Source organism: Apodemus sylvaticus, chromosome 19 (assembly GCF_947179515.1).
Source record: "Apodemus sylvaticus chromosome 19, mApoSyl1.1, whole genome shotgun sequence".
Taxonomy (NCBI): Eukaryota; Metazoa; Chordata; class Mammalia; order Rodentia; family Muridae; genus Apodemus; species Apodemus sylvaticus.
In genome coordinates this window covers 9,782,619-9,806,391 of record NC_067490.1, presented here as the reverse complement: position 1 = coordinate 9,806,391, position 23,773 = coordinate 9,782,619, and the positions used below count along the sequence as shown (strand labels likewise).

The 23,773-nt window shown below is 52.2% G+C and overlaps 5 protein-coding genes across 10 annotated transcripts in view; 2 read left to right on the top strand and 3 right to left on the bottom strand.

Annotated features, from left to right (window-relative positions):
• Tspear (thrombospondin type laminin G domain and EAR repeats) overlaps positions 1-23,773 on the top strand; it is a 178,522-nt gene that overhangs the window by 102,222 nt on the left and 52,527 nt on the right. Inside the window, exon 2 of the mRNA XM_052163780.1 lies at positions 19,734-19,954. Coding sequence (XP_052019740.1) covers positions 19,734-19,954 — 221 coding nt within the window. The remainder of the gene's footprint in view (positions 1-19,733; positions 19,955-23,773) is intronic.
• Positions 243-902, bottom strand: LOC127669669 (keratin-associated protein 10-8-like). The gene has a single exon (XM_052163834.1). The coding sequence runs from the start codon at positions 900-902 to the stop codon at positions 243-245; it is 660 nt and encodes a 219-aa protein (XP_052019794.1).
• On the bottom strand, positions 5,954-6,637 carry LOC127669667 (keratin-associated protein 10-1-like). 2 transcript variants are annotated; one of them, XM_052163831.1, is made up of 2 exons: positions 6,532-6,637; positions 5,954-6,459 (listed from the first exon to the last, which is right to left on the bottom strand). In XM_052163831.1, the coding sequence occupies exons 1-2, from the start codon at positions 6,635-6,637 to the stop codon at positions 5,954-5,956; spliced, it is 612 nt and encodes a 203-aa protein (XP_052019791.1). The 2 variants fall into 2 exon arrangements, with proteins under 2 accessions (XP_052019791.1, XP_052019790.1); XM_052163830.1 differs by having other exon boundaries at positions 5,954-6,637.
• LOC127669659 (keratin-associated protein 10-3-like) lies at positions 9,762-10,514 on the top strand. Of its 3 annotated transcripts, none has more exons than XM_052163816.1 (2): positions 9,762-9,850; positions 9,938-10,514. In XM_052163816.1, exons 1-2 carry the CDS (start codon positions 9,762-9,764, stop codon positions 10,512-10,514), a joined length of 666 nt encoding a protein of 221 aa, XP_052019776.1. The 3 variants fall into 3 exon arrangements, with proteins under 3 accessions (XP_052019776.1, XP_052019777.1, XP_052019775.1); XM_052163817.1 differs by having other exon boundaries at positions 9,762-9,867; positions 9,970-10,514; XM_052163815.1 differs by having other exon boundaries at positions 9,762-9,927; positions 9,970-10,514.
• On the bottom strand, positions 16,532-17,284 carry LOC127669661 (keratin-associated protein 10-3-like). 3 transcript variants are annotated; one of them, XM_052163818.1, is made up of 2 exons: positions 17,139-17,284; positions 16,532-17,090 (listed from the first exon to the last, which is right to left on the bottom strand). In XM_052163818.1, the coding sequence occupies exons 1-2, from the start codon at positions 17,282-17,284 to the stop codon at positions 16,532-16,534; spliced, it is 705 nt and encodes a 234-aa protein (XP_052019778.1). The 3 variants fall into 3 exon arrangements, with proteins under 3 accessions (XP_052019778.1, XP_052019779.1, XP_052019781.1); XM_052163819.1 differs by having other exon boundaries at positions 17,169-17,284; XM_052163821.1 differs by having other exon boundaries at positions 16,532-17,108; positions 17,196-17,284.

Below are 23,773 nucleotides of genomic sequence, written 5' to 3'. Positions count from 1 at the left end.
TGGATTTATTGGTGTTGCGAGCTGCTGATAACAAGGCAAGTGTCCCAAAACAGCCCCGGGACAGGGGACAACAATGAGCCAGGGACTCAGTGTCAGGACTGTATGAGGGGAGGCCAGTCAGCACAGGGGACCTATGGTGTTTCTCTTCTGGGGGACCATCTGTGTCAGGTCAGGGTCAAACTGGAGAGGCTGAGAGGGGCCACAGGAAGGGACCTGAGCCAGTTGGCACCAGAAACAGGCCCTCAGCAGCTGGACTTCTGGCCACAGCAGGCCTGTCTGGAGCAGGCAGGGCGGCACAGCAGGGACACACTGGAGCAGGGCTTGCAGCACACAGGCTTGCAGCACACAGGAGCACAGCAGGAGGACTGGCAGCAGGAGGAGGAGGAGCCAGAGCAGATGGGGGTGCAGCACACAGGCTTGCAGCAGACAGGCACACAGCAGGAGGGCTGGCAGCAGGAGGACTGGCAGCTAGACTGCTGGCAGCATGATCCAGAGCAGATGGGTGTGCAGCAGACAGGCTTGCAGCAAAGGGTCACACAGCAGGGCTGCTGGCAGGGGGAGCAGGTGCAGCAAGCTGGCTGGCAGCTAGACTGCTGGCAGCATGCGGGTGTGCAGCAGGAGGATTGGCAGCAGGGGCTGGACACACAGCTCACTGGGGTGCAGAGGAGGGTCAGGCAGGGGGCGGGGGCGCAGCAGCTGGGGACACAGCAGCTGGGTTGGCAGCAGCTAGGGGCACAGCATGGGGGCTCACAGTAACTCTCCTGGCAATTGTCTGCCTGCCAGGAGGCACCTAGGCAGGTGCTGGGCGAGCAGATCCGGCTGCCACAGCTCAAGTTACTGGAGCAGACAGACGTGGTGGAGGCAGCGATCACGCAGGTCCTTGTGCAGCAGGTGTTGGCCATGGTGGGGCTGGACCAGAGGGGCGCCCGTGTGCGTGTGAGCGTGAGTGCGTTGTGTGTGTGTGTGTGAGAGGTGCCTGGCCCTGGGGTTTTTATGTGCCTCCTGTGTGTGCTTCCTCATGAGGGAGGCCATCTTTCCTTTCCTTATTGATGGCCTTGTTCCCAGACAACACAGCTAGTTTATGACTGGGAGCGTGGGTCATGGCCGGGTCAAGGCACATCCTTATCCTGAGAGTGACCATGTGACACCTTGATTGGGTGGAGCTGAGGCCTGTGAACGCCCCCTGCCGGCTCTCAGAGTGTCCTCCTCAGGAAGACAAGTTCCAGTCAGACACATGGTTCCCACCAGCTCAGTGTGATGCTCTTCCATGCTGCGGGCCCCTCTGTTCCTGCAGACAATAACCACCCTCCTCTCCATCCCACAGACCCAGCAGGTCCCTCCCCACCACCCCACAGACCCAGCAGGTCCCTCCCCTCCACCGCACAGACCCAGCAGGTCCCTCCCCACCACCCCACAGACCCAGCAGGTCCCTCCCCACCACCCCACAGACCCAGCAGGTCCCTCCCCACCACCCCACAGACCCAGCAGGTCCCTCCCCTCCACCCCACAGACCCAGCAGGTCCCTCCTCTCCATCCCACAGACCCAGCAGGTCCCTCCCCACCACCCCACAGACCCAGCAGGTCCCTCCCCACCACCCCACAGACCCAGTAGGTCCCTCCTCTTCATCCCACAGACCCAGCAGGTCCCTCCCCACCACCCCACAGACCCAGCAGGTCCTTCCCCTCCACCCCATAGACTTTTGCTGCACCACAACTTATTACAATAACTTGCTGTTTCATGGTGGTTGTCTTTTGTTGGTTTTAGCTTTTGTCTTTAGATATGACCAGTTCCCTACTGCAGAGGATGACATTCTGCCCCCTCTCACCCTCTGGGCCCCCTTCCCATTCTGGGGGCAGTACTGCCTCAGTTTCTCTTAAAGCAGGGTATTGCTGGAATCCCCTATAAAAACCACACAACCCAGATATTATAAGTATAAGCCATGTGCCTAGGTTGGGCAGATCTAACAATACGCTAACTTGTTCCCCAGCTGTAAGACGTGGCCTCTCCCGGTCACAAGGTTCTAGTCCATCTCAGCTTTTCCTCCTCTTCAGTTCCCCCTCTCTCTCCTGCTTGTTTTTCTTCTCCTTCCACCCCCCCCCATTCTCAAGCCTCCAGCCCCACCTCTCCCCTCCACTGCCCAGTCACCAGCTCTAGCCTTCTACTGACCAGTTAGATGGGAAGTTTCCCATGACGTCACCTGAGCATGTGATGAGCTGCTTGTCAGGGGCACCCCCCTTCTTGAGGAACCAGAATACAGACAGCGTCAGGACAACCCAGTACATCAGGGCCCCGGCCATTTATTATTTAGTGATACTTTATATCCTTTCTCTTTCAGTATTATCTTTGTTGAGTGTTTCAAACTAGGGTGGACAGGTTTAATCTCTGCGATCATTTTAGTTTGGTTTTTCCATCCTGGAGCTAATTGCTCCTTCTGTTTGTACTTGTTTGCCTGTTCTGTCATTACACCTTCCCAGACTGTCCCCTAAGTGTCCCCAAGCTTCATCATTTGTTTCCTTGGACTGCTTTGGGGGTCCCACTAGTTCATCTTTTCTGAATTGGAAGTGCATCCTTATTTATTTGCATTATTGTTTATGTGTGTGTGTGTGGGGGTGTTTGTGTGTGTGTGTGTTTTAAAGGTTTGCTTTCATTTGACTCAAGGCTTGGGAGAGCTCCCTGGTGGTCTTACGTTATCCTGGTGGGTGTAGAGGGGCGTCTTAGACAGATAGCCCGATGCTGAGGGATACAGGAGCCCCCTGAGAGGCCACAGAGTGGCTCAGTCTCCTAACCATGCTTAAAGTGAGCCACTTGAGATGACCAGTCAGCATGGCCTGGAGAGGCCACCAGCCTGCAGACATGGCCAGTGGGGTGACATCTTCTCAACCACGAGGTCAGAGACGCCTATGTGGGCAGAACCCACAGCAGGAAGAGTCAAAAAGAGTCTGGTTCAGGTTCTTCCTCAGGTGGTGGTGGGGCACGCCTTTAATCCCAGCACTTGGGAGGCAGAGGCAGGTGGATTTCTGAGTTCGAGGCCAGCCTGGTCTACAAAGTGAGTTCCAGGACAGCCAGGGCTACACAGAGAAACCCTGTCTCGGAAAAAAACAAACAAAAAACAAACAAACAAAAAACCACCCAAACAGGTTCTTCCCCAGGCCACGGTGGCCTACACAGCATCCCAGGATCTATGCTACCCATCAGAGCGGGTTTCAGTGTATCCTGGAAGACGTGGCCACCATGCTGAGATACGTGGCGTGTTTGCCTTTGCCTTGTCCAGTTTGTGGGAGAATAGACCTGTACCCTGCGGAGTCAAGTCATTTCAGTCAAAATAGTCACATGGAGAGAAAAGCGGGTGGGGAGGGCCTACTGTGCAAATTGATCAGGTAGTTGGTGGCAGGCCACTTCTGCTCCCGTGGAATAAATCTGATGAGTCCGGGAGGCTCTGGCTGGTGGGCAATAGGGCGATGCCACAAAAAGATGGGGTTGGTTCTGGAAGCCAGGGACAGAGAGAGGATTGTCCAGAAAGCTGCAATTTGAGAAAAATATGAGCTCCAGGGGAACAAACTCAATACTTCATTAATTTCTGGACTGTCTTAGTCAGGGTTTCTATTCCTGGACAAAACATCATGGGCAAGAAGCAAGTTGGGGAGGAAAGGGTTTATTCTGCTTACACTTCCGCATTGCTGTTCATCACCGAAGGAAGTCAGGACTGGAACTCAAGCAGGTCAGGAAGCAGGCGCTGATGCAGAGGCCATGGAGGGATGTTCCTTACTGGCTTGCTTCCCCTGGCTTGCTCAGCCTGCTCCCTTATAGAACCCAGGACTACCAGCCCAGGGATGGCATCACCCACAAGGGGCCCTCCCCCCTTGATCACTAATTGAGAAAATTAGTGCTTACAGCTGGATCTCATGGAAGCATTTCCTCAAGGGAGGCTTCTTTGTGATAACTCCAGTCTGTGTCAAGTCGATACATAGCCAGTACTTGGGTCTCCCCAGTTATCTTGTAAAATTGAAAATTTCCCTCTATGAAAATTCATTTGGAAGCTCTTGTGATTTCAAGGGTCGAACTTGTAGTTACTTCCAATCTTGTTCATTTTATATTACCTAAGGATTTCATTTTGTTCAGAGTTCTAACTCTTCCACATTCACTGTGTTCTTAGAAACCAGCATGTTTTTTTGAGTTTGCTGGAGAGAATGCATTTTTTATATTTCCCAAAGGTGACTTTCTTTTTTTATGATGATGGGTTTGTTTTATTAACTGTGGTTCAGAAGAGTGGTGTCTCAATGTCTTTCTTAGTATTTTATTACAAATTATCAGCAGCAGACGGTACAGAACCTAATGCACCAAGCACACAGGAGCTCCGCAGCCGGGATGACGTATCTCAGCGTTTGCTGATCTGCCCGGCTTCCTAGGAACCACAGTTCCCAGGATCCCGAGGGAGCCTCTGTAGTGGACAGCATCCTTTTGCTCATCCCTGAGTGTTCTCAGAGAGGCATTGTAGATTTTAGAGCTGCAATGGCCCTCTCCCTCCCTGCAGGTGTCAGTGGGGAGGAGTTTCTCTATCAGTCTGTGTGCTTTGGCCCCACAGTGACCGTCCTTGGTGGCTGCAATGACAGCTGGCCGCTTGCCAGCCTGAGGGTGCCAGCTGTCTCTTCTTCATTTATGTCTTCTTGTCACAGGTGGGATCAGCCATCTTGTGTGACTTTTGTCCACAGGGCATCTCTATAAATACTCAGGACCATCTTGCTGGTTCATTTTTGTCTTACTTAAATTCAGAATTTGGGGCCTTTATCAGTTACACACTCTTTGTGAAGGTAGCTGTCACCGGCAGGGCCCAGGACTTGAGATGTCTCAGGGGCTTAAGACTGTGAGATTCCCTTCTGGGCCCAGAGTCTCTTTCTAGGGCATGTCTTCCTCCTCCACACCCAGGCCTCTGTGGTGCTATAGCAAAGAACAGAAGGAGCTGTGGTCTGGAGGTGGCAGATAATTGCCATCAATTTAGTGTCAAGATACCGCTGCGTGACTCGAACTGCAACAGGTTGGATCAGGCCATGGCTGCAGGCCAGGGATGCTGTCCCCAGCCAAGAAAAGGAGCTTTGGGCCAACCCCTGGGAAGAAGAGAACTGGGGCTCTCCAGGGGATGTGCCCCACCCCCTAAAAAGGATAGATGCCCCAAGCACACCTAACAGGGTGTGCTTTTAGACTTGTGACCAGAATTTCTGTAGTCTGATCACCAAACACCCTTAACATGCACCAAAATCCCACAATCCCTCAGGAAAGCAGGTATCCAACCATGCTGTTTTTTATAAAGACCATAGCCCAGGGAGACAGTATGGTGGGAACCTCCAAGACCCAAGTTCTCTACACAGAACGTCTCCCAGGTTATCACCAACCAGGATGGGGAAGTTTAGGGGGAGTGACAGTAGCCAAAGCCATCCCCTGGATAAATGTGACTTTCAGAACTGAACACAACTGAATCCCTTGGACATAACTACGGACAAGGAAGGCCAGATCCTGACACCATGGAAGGGGACAGGCTCAGAGCCCTTGTGAGGAGGAGCCAGAGGGAACTCAAGCATTGTTATATGAGCGTTGAGACAAGCTTGGTCAAGTCTGTCAAGAGTTTATTGTAGTTTGATGGGTGCACCTGAGCGGGGAAGGGGTGAGAGGCTGACCGCTCCGGAGAACAGCTAAGCCCTGTCACAGACCTAGGAAGGTGACTAAGAGTCAGGCTTCAGAAAGCTTCTGCTTTGAGACACACAGGGCTGGCTGATAGAGATGGGGCTTCTTCCAAAGGGAGGGAGGGTGACCCAGTGACAGCCAAGACCCTGGAGAAGCAAGGTAGACAGTCCTGGCTAATAGCAGAGAAGCCAGGGGGTCATCTGAGAGGGAGCTCCCATGCTCCAGGCTGACAACAGCATCCATTCAGTGACTGGATTTCCAGCCCAAGGAGAGGCCTCAGCAGGCCTGTCTGGAGCAGGCAGGGCGGCACAGCAGGGACACACAGGAGGCTGGGCGACAGCAGCTGGGCTGGCAGCAGGAGGCACAGCAGGAGGAGGTGGGCACACAGCAGGCAGGTCTGCACACAGGGCGACAAAGCAGGGACACGCTGGAGCAGGGCTTGCAGCACACAGGCTTGCAGCACACAGGAGCACAGCAGGAGGAGGAGCCAGAGCAGATGGGGGTGCAGCACACAGGCTTGCAGCAGACAGGCACACAGCAGGAGGGCTGGCAGCAGGAGGACTGACAGCTAGACTGCTGGCAGCATGATCCAGAGCAGATGGGTGTGCAGCAGACAGGCTTGCAGCAAAGGGTCACACAGCAGGGCTGCTGGCAGGGGGAGCAGGTGCAGCAAGCTGGCTGGCAGCTAGACTGTTGGCAGCATGAGGGTGTGCAGCAGGAGGATTGGCAGCAGGGGCTGGACACACAGCTCACTGGGGTGCAGACGAGGGTCAGGCAGGAGGCTGGGGCACAGCAGCTGGGGGCACAGCAAGGAACACAGCAGCTGGGGGCACAGCAGCTGGACTGGCAGCAGCTGGGGGCACAGCAGCAGGGCTCACAGCAGCTCTCTGGGCAGTCGTCCACCTGCCAGGAGGAGCTGGTGCAAGCATCAGAGCAGACGGACCTGGTGGAGGCGGCCATGGCAGGGCTGGGTTGGGGTCGAGCTTGTGAGCGTGTGAATGAGTGAGTGAGTGTGTGTGTGAAGGACTGCACTGTCGGCTTTTATCCCCCTGTGCTGTTTTGGCTTGCCCTCCCTTCCTTGTTGGTGAGCCCTGTGGCTGTCATCGGGGTGTTTGTTTGTCTGGGATGTTGTTGTCAGATCCGCTTTCTGCCAGCTGGTGGTGCTGGGATTGGTGACAGAGCATTGGGGGGTGAGGTGAGGCTCTGTGAGCAGTGAGGTTGGGGTATCAGAGGTGGGCTGCAGAATGTCACCCAGCCATGGTGACACTTGCTCCCTCTGCAAGAATCAGTGCCAGGGGGTCGATGTCCTCAGCCTCGTACCCCTCCCAGAGCCCAGCTCTGCATGAAGACAGTTGTCACTTTGTGGCAGCATCCAGAGGCCAGTAGTTTTCAGGGACTCATCCAAGGCCACTGAGTTGAGGGCTAACTACCATCCCTATAGTGTCTCCTCAGCTCCTGCCCCTCTCTGTACTGTGCTATGACTCCATCTGCTCTGCTCTATGCCTGCCGTCCTCTCTGTCCTTACGGCTGCTCAAGAAGGCTATCGGGCCGGGCAGTGGTGGTGCACGCCTTTAATCCCAGCACTTGGAGGCAGAGGCAGGCAGATTTCAGAGTTCGAGGCCAGCCTGGTCTACAGAGTGAGTTCCAGGACAGCCAGGGAAACCCTGTCTTGGAAAAAACAAACAAACAAACAAAAAGATGGCTATCGGTTTCCAGCCATTTTGACTCATCCTGAAAATCTGCCTCTCAGGTTCTAACCCCAAGGAGCATAAAGTGCGTTGCTCCATCAAAACCTCGGGAGCACAGCATGGGCCAGGAACCACAGGGCTCCCTGTTCAGTGCTCTCCAGCCTGCTCACCAGTCATTCAGCCCTGCCACTCAAGCACTGGGATGAGTGTCTATAGCCACTGCTTTAAAGCTGAGTCTCATAGGTACACAGAGCCCAGTGCAGAAGAGGTTAGGTTTCATCTGAAGGCAGTGCTAACCAGTGTCTCGCTACATGTATGCACACACATGCGCACTGCACATCTTCAGAGCCCATTCTCCTCATCCAAGTGGTTGCGACCTGAGTGATTTATCTGACCAGTTGCTGCTGGGGTTCCCATGAGCCTCTCTGGTCATCACAAGTGCCACACAGAAGCTTGTCTGATGTGCTTCTGCCCAGTGGTCCTTGAGCCATCCAGGTGGCGGACTCATTACCACTGGCCCCACAGCAGCAGCAGAGCTAGGCCTGAGCTTGTTGACTGTCTGTGAGGAGCCCTGCAGAGCCACCATCACAGCACGCGGGGCTTCAGCCCCAGTCAGGGGTGTTCCCTGGCGAGGTGACAGCACAGCCCCTGAAAACGCGGTGCCCAGGAGACCCTGATGAGGTTTGTTTTCAAGATGAGTCAAAACTAGATGTCAGAGACTTATTATTACCTTCTACTCAAGGTTCCCTGCTCTGTGCATATCCATGGATGGCCACAGTAAGATCACAAGTAGATTTTGGGATGGAGATAAATGTAAGAAAATAAAAATCAGAATCCACATATGGTAAGGACTGACTTTTTGCCTATCATTCATCTAACCATCCACTCATCCACACACCTATCTGCTCATCCATCCATCTCCCCATCCATCTTTTTCTTCCTTCATTCCATCTATCCTTCCTTCTATCCACCTTGTATCCATCCATCCATCCATCCATCCCCAGCCTCCCACTCACCAAACCACTCATCCATCTACCCATGTACCCATCCAGCTACCTACCCATTCATCCCTCCACCTACCCCTTCACCCATCCATCCATCCATCCATCTATCCATCCACCCATCTATCTACTCATCTATATATTACCCCATCCATCCATCCATCCATCCATCCACCCATCCATCCACCTATATATTACCACATCCATTCATCTACTTGCTCATTTATATATCTATTCACCCATCCATGCATTTATCTATCCATTCAACTATCTATGGAACCATTGCTTACCCCTCCACCCATCCTTTACTTATTATCTATTTATCCTCTATATATGCATATAATATGTATATGTATGCATAAATGTGTCTCTACACTTAGAGAGTTTAACAACACAAACTATCATATCTGACCCACCACATATTTCGAGCTTAATTCAAGAATTTCCTTTTATGTAACCCCGTAAAGATTTGTGTCTTTTAACAACTAATAGAATTCTAGATGTGTCCATGTGTGTATCCCCTGTTGCTGTGTGACTCAAAATAACACAGATTTGCTTCATAGCCTGTGCGTTGGGAGATCTGTTATAGCAAACCTGGCTCGGCAGAGCATTATCAAAGTTGTGCCAAACCGTAATGGTTCCTTTGGGCAGATCCTCTCCTCGCTTATGTGGCCATTGAGACCACATTTAAGACCGAGTGCCTGAGTTTTTCCTTGGCCGTGGAGCCTCATCTTGCTCAGGAAGCCCTATCTAGGGACAGCTTGTGAGGTGTGGCTTCTTCTACTGGAGGGGAAGCTCTCCCAAAATACTAGCATGCCCAGTGCAGCTGCTGTGAGGGTGACCCTTGCTACGGGGGTGACCCTTGCTATGGGGCATGGCCCACCACACTATAAGGCTGCACATGAGTCCAAGTTTAGGGTCTGCGACAATCTGTCACAGTCCCTGGACATCACTTAGGCATATTGATGGTGAGCCTCAGAGACAATCTGCACTGAGAACCGATTCTAGAAACAGGTCCCACAGGGCCCCTGGCAGGGCAACCCATGGCTGTCTCTGGTGTCGTCCGAGGGAGTGGAGATGAGGGAGTGGAGATGAGGGACGTTTGGCACACAGCCTCTGAGGTACCTGTTTGCAAAGACGCATCCTGTCCAGCTCGGTGTGGGGTCACGCAGAGGTCAGGAAGACCAACAGATACACATATTCTCAGGATGTTTACAAGGTGAGAGACAGTTGTCGGCTAAACAGGGAACGGTGTTAATGAGACGGCTGCATCAGCAAACAAGGAAGGAGCCAGCCACGGAGGAGAATAAAAGCCAAGGGCTCAGTGCCTCACATACACACATACTCACACACACTCACTCAGTACACACCCACTCTCCTCCACCCAACCCTGCCATGGCCGCCTCCACCAGGTCCGTCTGCTCTGACGCTTGCACCAGCTCCTCCTGGCAGGTGGACGACTGCCCAGAGAGCTGCTGTGAGCCCTGCTGCTGTGCCCCCAGCTGCTGCCAGTCTAGCTGCTGTCAACCCAGCTGCTGCCAGTCCAGCTGCTGTGCCCCCAGCTGCTGTGTTCCTTGCTGTGCCCCAAGCTGCTGTGCCCCAGCCCCCTGCCTGACCCTCGTCTGCACCCCAGTGAGCTGTGTGTCCAGCCCCTGCTGCCAATCCTCCTGCTGCACACCCTCATGCTGCCAGCAGTCTAGCTGCCAGCCAGCTTGCTGCACCTGTTCCCCCTGCCAGCAGCCCTGCTGTGTGACCCTTTGCTGCAAGCCTGTCTGCTGCACACCCATCTGCTCTGGATCATGCTGCCAGCAGTCTAACTGCCAGTCCTCATGCTGCCAGCCCTCCTGCTGTGTGCCTGTCTGCTGCAAGCCTGTGTGCTGCACCCCCATCTGCTCTGGCTCCTCCTCCTCCTGCTGCCAGCCCTCCTGCTGTGCTCCTGTGTGCTGCAAGCCTGTGTGCTGCAAGCCCTGCTCCAGTGTGTCCCTGCTGTGTCGCCCTGTGTGCAGACCTGCCTGCTGTGTGCCCACCTCCTCCTGCTGTGCCTCCTCCTGCCAGCCCAGCTGCTGTCGCCCAGCCTCCTGTGTGTCTCTGCTGTGCCACCCTGCCTGCTCCAGACAGGCCTCCTGTGGCCAGAAGTCCAGCTGCTGATCCTGTCCCCAAGTGAGTGCTGAGGAGGCAGAGATCACAGAAAAATGTACACACAGGCCATGTCAGTGCCCTCCTCTTTCTGCCCCTGCCCTCTCCATGTCTCTCATTTGAATACACTTGAACCTTCTGAGCAATAAAGATGCAGACTAAACCTGTGTAGATTCCCATTGTCCTCATTGGTATCTTATAACTCTCCTTTTGCTCATAAATCCTTTGCATTCTATTTGTGTTAGTTCAGGGAACAGCTCCCCCATCACCTTGCTTGGTAACTGCGGCTTCTTTATATCATATCAATCAAACCTGAGCAGGCCCTTCCATGCTGCCTTCCTCCCCCAGCAGCTCAGGTGACACCTCTTCAGGTGCCTGCCAAGTGCTGCCTCAGCTCCCCTGTGGTCTGCCACTGTCCCTTGTTTAGCGGTGCGAGTGTGTGCTAGCGACTGGAATCAGATCTGGGCCATGCGGCTGTGAGCAGACCTCTCCCTACCTGTGGGTCTAAATGCAGAGACCTTCAGTGTGTGGGAGGGTTTAGGCTGTAACTGGAGGACAAACACACTGTGGTGGGGCACACTGGGAAGTCTGTGATGTCTTTAGCAACCCGGAATCTTGTTTTGGATGAGACTGTGTTGGCATGCTGGGATGGTCCTGACTCTACTCCAGCGACCATCAGGTGGACTCAGCTTGCAGAGGGTGAAGGCGGGAAGGGATGCTCCCATTTTCAAGTTCTAGGATAGGCAGGTGTCTTGGCAGTAGGTGTCCATGTACCTGGCACCCATCACAAGCTCAGTGTGTGGCCCGCAGTGCCTGGGTCCAGAACTAAAATAGCTCCTGAACCCCCTCTATGGGAAATGCCTTAGCCTGCTCTGATGGTGGGGATAGCACCACCCTGGTCCAGGTGCTAATACACTTGTTGAAGTCCACATACGCAGGAAGGAAGAAGTCGATGCAGGCATGAGCGACCCTGCCCCACCCTGACATGTCACATCTTCGGGTAGCCATTGGTGGGCGGCCTGAGGCCTGAGAGCACGGAGACTGGTCCACACTGAGTGAAACTTCCTCTTCAGTTCTTTACGCAATGGAGGCTACTGTCTAGATTCCCAGCCAGTTGGGAGCAGTACAGGGGTGGTGCCTGATGTGGGCAGGGGTCCCCAGAGGCTTGTTCTCTGCCTACCCTCTAGAAGATGGCAGAGTCTGTAGAGATGGCTTGGGCAGAGATGTGTAACCATCCAAGGTCTTTGACATAGTGTCATGGTTTGGATATGCTTGGTCCAGGACTGGCACTATTGGGAGGTGTGGCCTTGATAGAGTAGGCGTGGCCTTGCTGGAGTAGGTGTGTCACTGTGGGTGTGGGCTTTAAGACCCTCATCCTAGCTGCCTGGAAGCCAGTATTCTGCTAGCAGCCTTCAGATGAAGATGTAGAACTCTCAGCTCCTCCTGCACCATGCCTGCCTGGATGCTGCCATGCTCCCGCCTTGATGATAATGGACTGAACCTCTGAACCTGTAAGCCAGCTCCAATTAAATGTTGTCCTTTATAAGAGTTGCCTTGGTCATGGTGTCTGTTCACAGCAGTAAAACCCTAATGAATACATAAAGAAACCACTGATTCCTCATGGCCCCACAATCAGATTCTTGGCCTTTATGGGAGAAATGCTGCCAATCTCACAGTGCCCGAGAACACAAGGATGAGACATGCCTCACCCCCACCTCATGTCAGGAAATGAACTGTATTTCTATACAGTTGCAATCACACGTAGGAGATGGAGAGGTGCCACGGTGCACACCTTTAATCTCATCATCAGGACACATAGGCAGATAGGCTCTATGAATTCAAGGCCAGCCTGGTCTACATAGCCAGGTCCAGGACAGCCAGGGATATATAGTAAGATCCTGTCTCAATGAATAAACAAACAAACATAAAAATAAATAAAAAATTTGAGCGTCAGGGAGATGAATAAGCAAGCAATCAACTAAAGCATTTAAAATGGAATAATAGGGCAGGAGAGATAGCTCAGTGGTTAGAGCACCGACTGCTCTTCCAGAGGTCCTGAGAGTTCAAATGCCTGCAACCACATGGTAGCTCATAACCATCTGTAATGAGATCTGATGCCCTTTTTTAGAGTGTCTGAAGACAGCTACAGTGTACTCACATATAATAAATAAATAAATAAATAAACAAATAAATAAATAAATAAATAAATCTGTAATAAAAAAGGAAATAACAGATATAATGAAAATATGTGTAAGATACAACGATAAAGTATTTCTAGAAGAGATTAGAGAAATTCCAGATGATTGACTAGAGAGGTATACCATGTTCATGGACCCAAAAGCACAGCTTCAAACATCTGATCCTTTCTAATGGCTCTATAGGTTTAATGAAATCTCAGTTAAAATCCTAGCAGAATTTTGCTGTCACATTTGATGGAATGGCTCTAAAATCTCTGGGATGCATTAAAGACCGAGAGTGGCCAACCAAACCCGGGAAAGGCAAACGAGATCAGAGAACTTCCATTAGACATTCCAAAGACCTGTGTGTATGAGGAGTTAACAGTAAGCCACAAAAAAAACTAGCCTGGACTGGACTCCAGAATTGTCCCACCCTCACGCAGTCAGTAGGTGGCAGGTTGAGGAGGTGCAAAGCAAAGGGACACGTCTTCAGGGAGCTGGGATGACTCAGGCCATCAAAAGGTGACTCAAGATGCTGCCAGATGAAGACGGAGTCTTCCAGTCCTCTGTTGCTCCCCACTGGAAAACACAGACATTCCACAACCTCCCACCACAGGACGACCAGTCAGCACCCAATGTGCAAACACAAGGAGGAGGTTGGCATTTCACACTCCGAACTCAGCAGGAGCCTAGGAATAGTCTGTGTGGAAAAGTTAAGTGACTATTTAGAAGAAAAGTCACTGAAGATAAAGAATAATGTAGGCTTTGCTGAAAGTAAGGATTGGACTCAATACTGAGAAAAATGAGGAACTGAGCCACCCGCGGGAAGGTTTGCAGCATTTATGTTAATAATAGGTATGGTATCCAGGGATCACGAGGAGCATGCACTTTAATAATATAAATACAAACAACCCGATTCAAGAAAAATAAGCACATGATTTGGGAGCTGACACGTCACCAAAGCCACACAGACGCCCACACTGTCTTGTCAATGTAGGTGACTTCGCTTCTACAAGGGTTGACTACGGAAAACCAACACAGGCATGAGCTGACATTGTGGAGAGGAGACTCTAAGACATCGCGAGGGTCATGACTTAGATGAGTGATGTCCCCACGGGCTCCAGAGTCTAAGGTTGTAGAACCTTTAGGTGATAGAAAGTGACTGGAAGAAGTAGCTTCCTAGGGAGCTGAACTTGAGGATGTAGAGTCTTTGGGAGATTGACTGGAGGAAGTAGCTTCCTAGGGAGCGGGGACTTGAGGATGTAGAACCTTTGGGAGATTGACTGGAGGAAGTAGCTTCCTAGGGGGCGGGACTTGAGGATGTAGAACCTTTGGGAGATTGACTGGAGGAAGTAACTTCGTAGGGGGCGGGACTTGAGGATGTAGAACCTTTGGGAGATTGACTGGAGGAAGTAGCTTCCTAGAGAGCGGGACTTGAGGATGTAGAACCTTTGGGAGACTGATTGAAGGAAGTAGCTTCCTAGGGGGCGGGACTTGAGGATGTAGAACCTTTGGGAGACTGACTGAAGGAAGTAGCTTCCTAGGGGGCGGGACTTGAGGATGCAGAACCTTTGGGAGATTGACTGGAGGAAGTAGCTTCGTAGGGGGCGGGACTTGAGGATGTAGAACCTTTGGGAGACTGACTGAAGGAAGTAGCTTCCTAGAGAGCGGGACTTGAGGATGTAGAACCTTTGGGAGACTGATTGAAGGAAGTAGCTTCCTAGGAGGCGGGACTTGAGGATGTAGAACCTTTGGGAGACTGACTGAAGGAAGTAGCTTCCTAGGGGGCGGGACTTGAGGATGCAGAACCTTTGGGAGATTGACTGGAGGAAGTAGCTTCGTAGGGGGCGGGACTTGAGGATGTAGAACCTTTGGGAGACTGACTGGAGGAAGTAGCTTCCTAGGGAGCGGGACTTGAGGATGTAGAACCTCCTTTGGGAGACTGACTGGAGGAAGTAGCTTCTTAGGGGGCGGGGACTTGAGGATGTAGAACCTTTGGGAGACTGACTGGAGGAAGTAGCTTCTTAGGGGGCGGGGACTTGAGGATGTAGAACATTTGGGAGATTGACTGGAGGAAGTAGCATCTTAGGGGGCGGGGACTTGAGGATATAGAACCTTTGGGAGACTGACTGGAGGAAGTAGCTTCTTAGGGGGCGGGGACTTGAGGATATAGAACCTTTGGGAGACTGACTGGAGGAAGTAGCTTCTTAGGGGGCGGGGACTTGAGGATGTAGAACCTTTGGGAGACTGACTGGAGGAAGTAGCTTCTTAGGGGGCGGGGACTTGAGGATGTAGAACCTTTGGGAGACTGACTGGAGGAAGTAGCTTCCTAGGGGGTGGGACTTGAGGATCATAACCTGACTCCACTGTCTGTCTTCTCTCTGCGTCCACTAAGATGTGAGCGGTTGCATCTTATCCCTGCTGCTGTAGCTGAACACAGCTCTGCCCTCAGACCCTGAACCGAGATACACCCTGCCTCCCTTCCTGTCAGATAATGGTCTCAGCACGGAGCACAGCAGCTAAGGTAGTGGGCAGAGACAGACAACTGTGCTGCTGGAGGGAGTCCTGGGCAGCTGCCCCTCAGGACTCAGTCCTCACAGAGAGAAGCAGGCATTTACTCAACAGAAACGGAGCGCATCTGTCCCTACAGTCTGACTCGCTGGCTCGACATGTGTCCTCAGGGGGTCCCCAGAGCAGGGATGTGGGGCGGTCGGTACCCGGCATGGGAGATGGAGGAGTGTCGTAGGAATTGGTGGAAACGGTTGTTCTGAGGAGGGAGGAGAGGAAAACTCAGTCAAAGCTTCTAGGAAGGAAAAGGGCAGGGAGAATGCTAATACATTGATGAACAGCCTGGCCCTGGGGGGAGGGAGGATTCTGGGGACAGATGGATGCAGGCAGGGGTGGAGTGGGGTGGCGGCTTGGGGGCGACAAGAAGGGCTCAGTGAGGGAAGGCGTGCCCCAGTCAGTGACGTCTAGGATGGGATGGGGACAAGGACATTGGCATCCTTGCTTCATTGGGGATAATGGTCAGTTGACCATGGTATCTAGTGCACCAAGGCGGTGCCCATGTCTTCTCCACATCACAGAGAGCTGATATCCATGGCCCTTTGTGAAAGGAGACCTAATGCAGCCTTTACAGACGTTTCCCTGTGTCCTTATGGAGGGTCCTGGGCAGTGCCCGCTCCCATGTCCCTTCAGCCCCCCACAATGATTTTATTTCCAGGTGATTCTCTCATGTTCCTCTGTGCATCCGATAGGCAGGACTCACGAGGTGACCCAGGCTCAGGGGGCACAGTGCCTGGAGGCTTGGGTGTGGCTTCATTTGTGTGACTCTAGAGAGATCCAAAGGAGCAGTTGGTGGTGTGGCTTGCAGGGGACAGCTGAACCCCTCACCCATACCTGGGGTAACCAGCCTCGTGTAGGGGTTCACAGAGGCTGAACTTTTGGGAGAGGAGCCCTAAGTCATACTGTGGCACGCCCCCCGCCCCCCCCCCAAGGAGGTGGCTACTCTCCTTGGTCAATTGCTGAGCCCAGTCCTTCCCTCCTAGAAACATCCCTGGCTAAGGAGATGGACGTTTACTTGAGCCACGCATTCCAGGTCTTTAGAGTTTATTGAAGCCGCAGGCTGCTGACAGGATGGTGTTGGGGGCAAACAACCAGAGGAAAGGGACAGGAGGGGCAGAGTCCCAGAGGATCAGCAGGCCTCCTGGGAACAGGAGGAGAGGTCAAGTCACAAGGGACAAGTTGGGGGCTCCATCTTGGGGGGAGTTTATCCCAGATCAGGGTCAGACTGGAGAAGCTGAGAGGGGCCCCAGGAAGGGACCTGAGCCAGCTGGCACCAGAAATAGACCCTCAACAGCTGGACTTCTGGCCACAGCAGGCCTGTCTGGAGCAGGCAGGGCGGCACAGCAGGGACACACAGGAGGCTGGGCGACAGCAGCTGGGCTGGCAGCAGGAGGCACAGCAGGAGGAGGTGGGCACACAGCAGGCAGGTCTGCACACAGGGCGACACAGCAGGGACACACTGGAGCAGGGCTTGCAGCACACAGGCTTGCAGCACACAGGAGCACAGCAGGAGGGCTGGCAGCAGGAGGAGGAGGAGCCAGAGCAGATGGGGGTGCAGCACACAGGCTTGCAGCAGACAGGCACACAGCAAGAGGGCTGGCAGCATGGGGACTGGCAGCTAGACTGCTGGCAGCATGACCCAGAGCAGATGGGTGTGCAGCAGACAGGCTTGCAGCAAAGGGTCACACAGCAGGGCTGCTGGCAGGGGGAGCAGGTGCAGCAAGCTGGCTGGCAGCTAGACTGCTGGCAGCATGAGGGTGTGCAGCAGGAGGATTGGCAGCAGGGGCTGGACACACAGCTCACTGGGGTGCAGACGAGGGTCAGGCAGGGGGCAGGGGCACAGCAGCTGGGGGCACAGCAAGGAACACAGCAGCTGGGTTGGCAGCAGCTGGACTGGCAGCAGCTGGGTTGGCAGCAGCTAGACTGGCAGCAGCTGGGGGCACAGCAGCAGGGCTCACAGCAGCTCTCTGGGCAGTCGTCCACCTGCCAGGAGGAGCTGGTGCAAGCATCAGAGCAGACAGACCTGGTGGAGGCGGCCATGGCGGGGTTGGCTGGAGAAGGGTGTGTGTGTGGTGAGTGACTGTGTGTGTTCATGTGTCAGGGGAAGGACACACTGCCTTTATACTCCCTGGCCCAGCCTGTTGAGCAGTCCTTCCTGGTTGCTGTTGGCCCCGTTCCTGTTTTTATTTCCCGCGTGGCTGCCCGTGTTGCTGGGGCCCCGCCTTGTGTTCACTCTCATACCGACAAGTTGTGTATGTATTGATCACATGCACTTTCTTCCTGGCTTGTTTGGGGGGAAGGCAGGACTGGTCTGAGGTACTGATGGTGATGGAGGGACATATAGCCACGGATCACTCCTGGCTCTGGGCCTCTGGCCCGGGTCCAGACTCTGTACTTCTGTAGTGGTGGTTAGTGAGGGCCGGTGGGATTTCATGGTAGCAAAACTAGAATTTCCTTGCAAGGGTGTATCAGTTTCCTCAGTGTGCAGCCAGGGGCCCCAAGTGTATGGCTAACTGGGGTGTCACCATCTCACACCATGAAAACTGACATTCATCTCAGGTGTCAGTGTTGCTAGGTCTGAGTCTAGGGGTCTGCTGGGGCCACCTAGCTCCCAGGGCGACCAGCATTGTTGGCTCTGTGAATTGTCCCTCATCTCTGCTTCCTCCCTGTGGGTTGAGTCCAGATTATTTCATTTTATAAGGACACTGGGGGAATGTAGCCCACCTAGTGGCCTGCCATACCTTGGTCATCTACGAAGACTCTACTCTCAAATACAGTTATGTGTGCAGGTCCAAGAATTCATACCCAGCATCTCCGGAATGTTCGCACTTGAGGCCATCTGGAACTCCTGCTTGGGAGCAGGCCAGCACACCCGGAAGCCTATCACCAAATCCAGTTATTCCTGTAAGCTGATGCTTTCCCTCAGGGCTGGCTTCACCACGTACAACAGTTGGCACCCGTGTTACAAGGCTTGGGAAAGGCCCTTCCTTCCCATGACATTGATTCTGGAGAAGAAGCCTTACTTGACTTGTCAGTGCTACTCACAGGCCACCTGTCTTTCTCCCAATCAAATGGGGGCTCATGTGGGGTTCCAGTCCAGTGGCCTGTAGGAGCCGTACCCAAAAGCCTCTGCTGGCCAAGCTGCCATTTCCATTCTGCTGCTAACTAGCGCCAGGAGTTTCTGGGAAACTTCCAACAGACAGCTTCTATGGAGCCACCTGCCCATCATTTCTGACTCCCCCCTACTTCCCCCAGCCCCATCCTCTGTCTGGGTACCATGGTTCTGTGGAGTGTACCTCCAGCCCATCCACCTGATCACTGTATACTATGCACTGAACTATGAATCATGTCTAAGAGTCAATCCGCTCCTCTCCCGTCTCTTCATTGGTCCCTTGTTTATTTCACCTCACGTGGCCCGGGGTTTGCTCTGAGCTCCTCCTACCTTGTCCGTGGCTGACCAGCCTCTGTCTGGTCCACCTCATACTCTGCTTCAGTTCCAGCTCAGCTGCTCTCTGGCAGGTGGTGGTTAGGAATCCCATCCTCGGTGTGCTCCACTGCAGGAGCCATGTTTTCCTGAGCCTCCCAGGAAGCAGACCAGCTTCTGTGTGACCACAGCAGACAGGGACACCTAGCCTTTCCTTTGTGCACTGGCTTCCCACCAGTGGTGGGATGATGAAATCCCCAAGGTCTTTAACTGAGAGAATAGAAAGGTTTAACTTAGCTCATGGTTTTGGTGAAGTCAGTTCCTGATGGGCTAGCCCCAGCACTTTGGGCCTGTGGCGAGACCTATCCTTGTCTTGGCACAGGTTCAGATAGTTGACTGAACTCAGCCACCACGTGGAGCACGGCCTGCCATAGCCCCTCTCTCTGATGTACAGAAAGGGGAGACAGACTCACTGTTGGTGTTAGATGCCATCATTTCCTCACTGGTAAAACTGGGATAGCCGTGCTCACCATTCCCATGGCTAAGTGTGGCATATGTTGACAACCGAGTAACAGACAGTGTCTTGGAAGTCCCAGGAATGTAACTGGAACACGCATTGTGGCAAACTGTGGGTGAGCTCAAAAGAAGGCTCAGGCAAGGGGACATTTTTAAAGGCAAAGTGAGGCTTATGTGGGGCATTTTAAAACACTCCCCAGCCACAAGGACAGTAGCAAACACAGCCTCCATCACTGTTTGCAGAGCACTGCCTCTGCAGATGTCCTCAGAGATGATTCCCCACTCCCAACCCCGCCCCATATGTGTGTGTGTGTGTGTGTGTGTGTGTGTGTGTGTGTGTGTGTTGGTCAGCCATGCAGGTCTACTTCTGTGCATCATCCCAGACCTCCTCACTTTCAGACTCACAACCTGATACCATGCCTCTACCATGACTCTGACAGCTTTCATGATGTAAAATCTGAAAATACTCAGACTCTGTAAATGCGCCATTGCGCTGTCCCACTGTGCAGCCGTTACCTAACTCCTGTCCTCACTATGTCTTTGCTACAGACCTTCGTCCCCTGGACATCCTGGCAGAGGTGGTCCCTCTGGATGGAGCTACAAGTGGGATCCGGATAGTGCAGGCGGAGGGGGTGCAGGGCCTCCAGTTCTCAGCCACCGAGCCCCGTACCATGAGCTTCCCTGCCTCTAGAATCTTTTCCAGCTGCCATCTCTTCCCTGAAGAATTCTCCATCATCGTCACCTTGAGAGTTCCCAACCTTCCACCCAAGGTTAGTTTTTCTTCTGGTAAGGGTAGCCTGACTTTCTTCATGTTTCCAGCATTGGCACAAAGCACTGAACTGATCTAGGCCACAGAGAGACTCTTGGTCACAGGAACTTTGTTTGGGTCAGGAGGAGATGTCCTTGTTCACATCAGAACCCCGTCAGTGACTGGTGTGTTGGCTCAGTCTGTGCAGCCTTGTGCCTGATGCTTGTTGGTGTGGTCACAGGTTTGTCCTGTGTTGTGGGACAGTTGTCCAGACATATATGGATTTGCTCAGCTGATGGTTGGCAAATAGCCAATGTCTGTGGAACCCTAATGGTGAAAGGTGTAGCTGTGGGTTTACGTGGCTCAGTGGTCGCTGGAACATTCACAGATTTGTACGGCCTGGTGGCTGTTGGTAGTGCATGGGTTATGACCCAGTGGCTGTTGGTACAGTCTCAGGTTGGCACTGCCCAGTGGTTGTTGGTAATTGAACAGGTTTGCGTGGCCTGGTGGCTGTTGGTACAGTCACAGGTTGGCACTGCCCAGTGGTTGTTGGTATTTGAGGTTTGCATGGCCTAGTGGCTGTTGGTACAGTCACAGGTTGGCACTGCCCAGTGGTTGTTGGTATTTGAGCAGGTTTGCGTGGCCTGGTGGCTGTTGGTACAGTCACAGGTTGGCACTGCCCAGTGGTTGTTGGTATTTGAGCAGGTTTGTGTGGCCTGATGACTGTGGACCTCATCATGAATTTGCATGACTCCATGGCTGTTGATACAGTCATAGGTTTCTCAAAGCCTATGTTGTTGTTGGTAGAGTCAAGAGTTTGCACAATGGTTGTTGGTGTAGCCAAGGAACGGCATGTTCTAATGGTTGTTAGCAGAATCCTGAGTGTGTACAGCTCAGTGGTTGCTAGCCTAACCATTGGTTTGCACACGCAATGGCTGCTGCTGTAGTGACCGTTGTACAGATCAATTATTGGCATGGCCCCTGATTTGGGTTACCTAGTAGTTATTGCTCGAGCCAAGATTCTGCATAGGTCGCTGGTTGCTGATGCAGTCGGGAACATTCCTGACCCATGGTTACTGGTACAAACCGAGATATGTCTCTATCTCTATCTCTGTCTCTATCTCTATCTCTGTCTCCATCTCTCCATCTCTCCATCTCTCCATCTCTCTATCTAGATGGCTATACATGGCCACAGGCTGGCGCAGCTCCATGGTGACCAGTAAATTCATGAGTATACACATCTATCTCCGCGGTTACTAGAATATCTACAGCTTGGTGACTCTCAGTATGGCTAGAGGCTGTCACAGTTCAGTGGCTACTGGTACGGTTACCGGTGTGCACAGCTCAATGGTTTTTGGTGTGTTGTGAGTTTCTGCAGTTGGTTTTCGGGTAATTTGACTACTGCATAAGTCCCTTGTCCCTTAACAACCCCCGGGGTCTGTATTTTCCTCCCTTGTGCTTCAGCTCTACTCGGGTACCTCGCTGGCCACTCATCCTAGTTGAACCAGCAAGCTCCAGGGTCAGGGAGAGACGCCATCTTAAAAAATAAAGTGGGGAGCGAGGGAAGGAGACACCTCATGACGCCTCCGGCCTCCACACATGTGCCAGCACATGAACACACATGCACACACAAAAGATATTGCTTGCGTGAATTCTTCTTCACATAGCTGGTTGACTTGTTCAGAGCACTTACTGCTCTTTCAGAAGTTCTTTCAAATTCATTTCCCAAGACCCAAGTCTCACACTCACCTGTAACCCAGGCTCCGAGGGCTCCGATACCCTCTTCTGATGTCCGCAGATATTCTCACAGGCAAGTCCACATAGACAGAAATAAATCTGAGCTAGGACAGGATGTTGTAATGACTTGCTCATAAACGTTTGGTTTTTAAAGAGTCTTGGAGCAAGATGTTGACCATGTGGCCTCTTGTTCTGTTGTGGATATCTCCTGGTTGCTTCTGGGACGTTGACTTCTCCTGTGGATTCAGTCACCCTCAGGTGAATAGAATAAGTTAAAATAAATACATAGAAACAGGAATAGGAGAAAACAAAAATAAACAAAAAGAGCCTCCCCCCAAAAAATCCCACTTTATACATAGGAAAATCCAATAAAAACACAAAGTTGGAAACTGTGATGTATAAACAAAAGACATGTAAGGAAAAAATAAATTTTATATATATCATATATATATATATATGATATGTGTACATATGTATATCTGATATATATACACATATATGTATATATATCAGAAAGACAAATTCCCAGACAAAGCATTATCTGAGTAATGCACATGGTACTAGCATGTGTGTTCATGTGTTTACACATGTATTGACCAGCTACTGTTAGGCACAGGGCCTGCCTGTTACATGTGGTTTGTATACTCAGTGAGACCCTATTGGATAAAACTAATTTTCCCTTTTTGAGGTTATCAGGTGGAGTTAGGGGTGGGGGTTCATGTCTACTTCCCCTGCCATCCCTGGAACCACATGTACCTTGAACCCGTGCAGGCTCTGTGGATGCTGCCTGAGTCTCTGAGTCCATATGTGCATCTCTCCTGTGGCATCTAGAAGGCCTTGTTTCCTTGGTGTCCTCCGTCCCCCGTCCCCTCTGACTCTTACACTCTTTCTCCTTCCTCTTCTGCACAGTTCCCTGAGCCCTGAGGGCAGGGATTTGATGTAGACATCCATTCAGGGCCCAGTGTTCCAAGGTCTCTCACTCTCTGCACATTGCCCGGTTGTGGGTCTCCTCATTTGTTCCCATCCGCTGCAGGAGACGCTTCTCTGATGATGGCTGAGCAAGGCACTGATCTCTGAGTACAGCGGGATGTCATTAGGGGTCATTCCATCGCTGTGCTCCTTTAGCAGAACAGTAGCGTGTGGTTTTCCTCTAGGTCCGCGGCCTATCTAGACTCAGGTTCTTGGTCACCTCGTGCAGCAGGCCTTAAATCCAGACAGTGGTTGGTCACACCCATAGCTTTTGGGCCACTATTACACCAGTGTATCGTGTGGGCAGTGCTCAGGAGGGTGAAGGCTCTAGGTAGGCTCAGCTTCTCCTCGGGATGTTCAACGAGTTATCGAAGTGTTGTCTTCAGCAACAGGGCCCTACCATCAGTAGCTGGTGAACCATCAATAGCCTTGGAAATAGCGTGGGTTATTTGGGGGTTCCCATGGGGTCCTTGGGTCAGCAACTCAATTAGATGGAACCCATTCCCAGCCGGTTTCATTGGTGACAAGAGATGTCTAGGCGGGGCTTTGTCTCCCCCGTTATTTGGTGATTCTATTTACATTTCTTGCATATCTGTATCTGTATCTGTATATAAGCTTCAGCTGGAGTAGGTGTCCAGATGACCCCCCCAAATGGTCCTGAATTTTAGTTGTCCTCCTTGTGTCCCCTACCTTACTGCCTCTCCCACTCCCTGTTTATGAATCCTCCCAGTCCTTCCCCATCCTGTCCATCTATAACAATAGATTCTATTTCCCCTTCTGTGGGATGCACTTCGCTCTAATTCCTTTCCCAATACATAACCTCTGTGGTGCTGTGGGTTTTATCCTGCTTATTGAAGACTTAACAGTTCACATCTGCACGAAGTAGATACATAGCACACTTGTCATTTTAGATCTGGGTTACCTCAGTCAGGATGATCTTTCCTCCCAGCTCCATCAATTTATCTGCTAATTTTGTGGGGGTTTTTCTTTTTTCTTTTTTAATTTATTTATTGTATATGAGCATACTGTTGCTGTTTTCAGACACACCAGAAAAGGGCACCAGATCCCATTACAGATGGTTGTGAGCCACCATGTGGTTGCTGGGAATTGAAATCAGGACCTCTGGAAGAGCAGT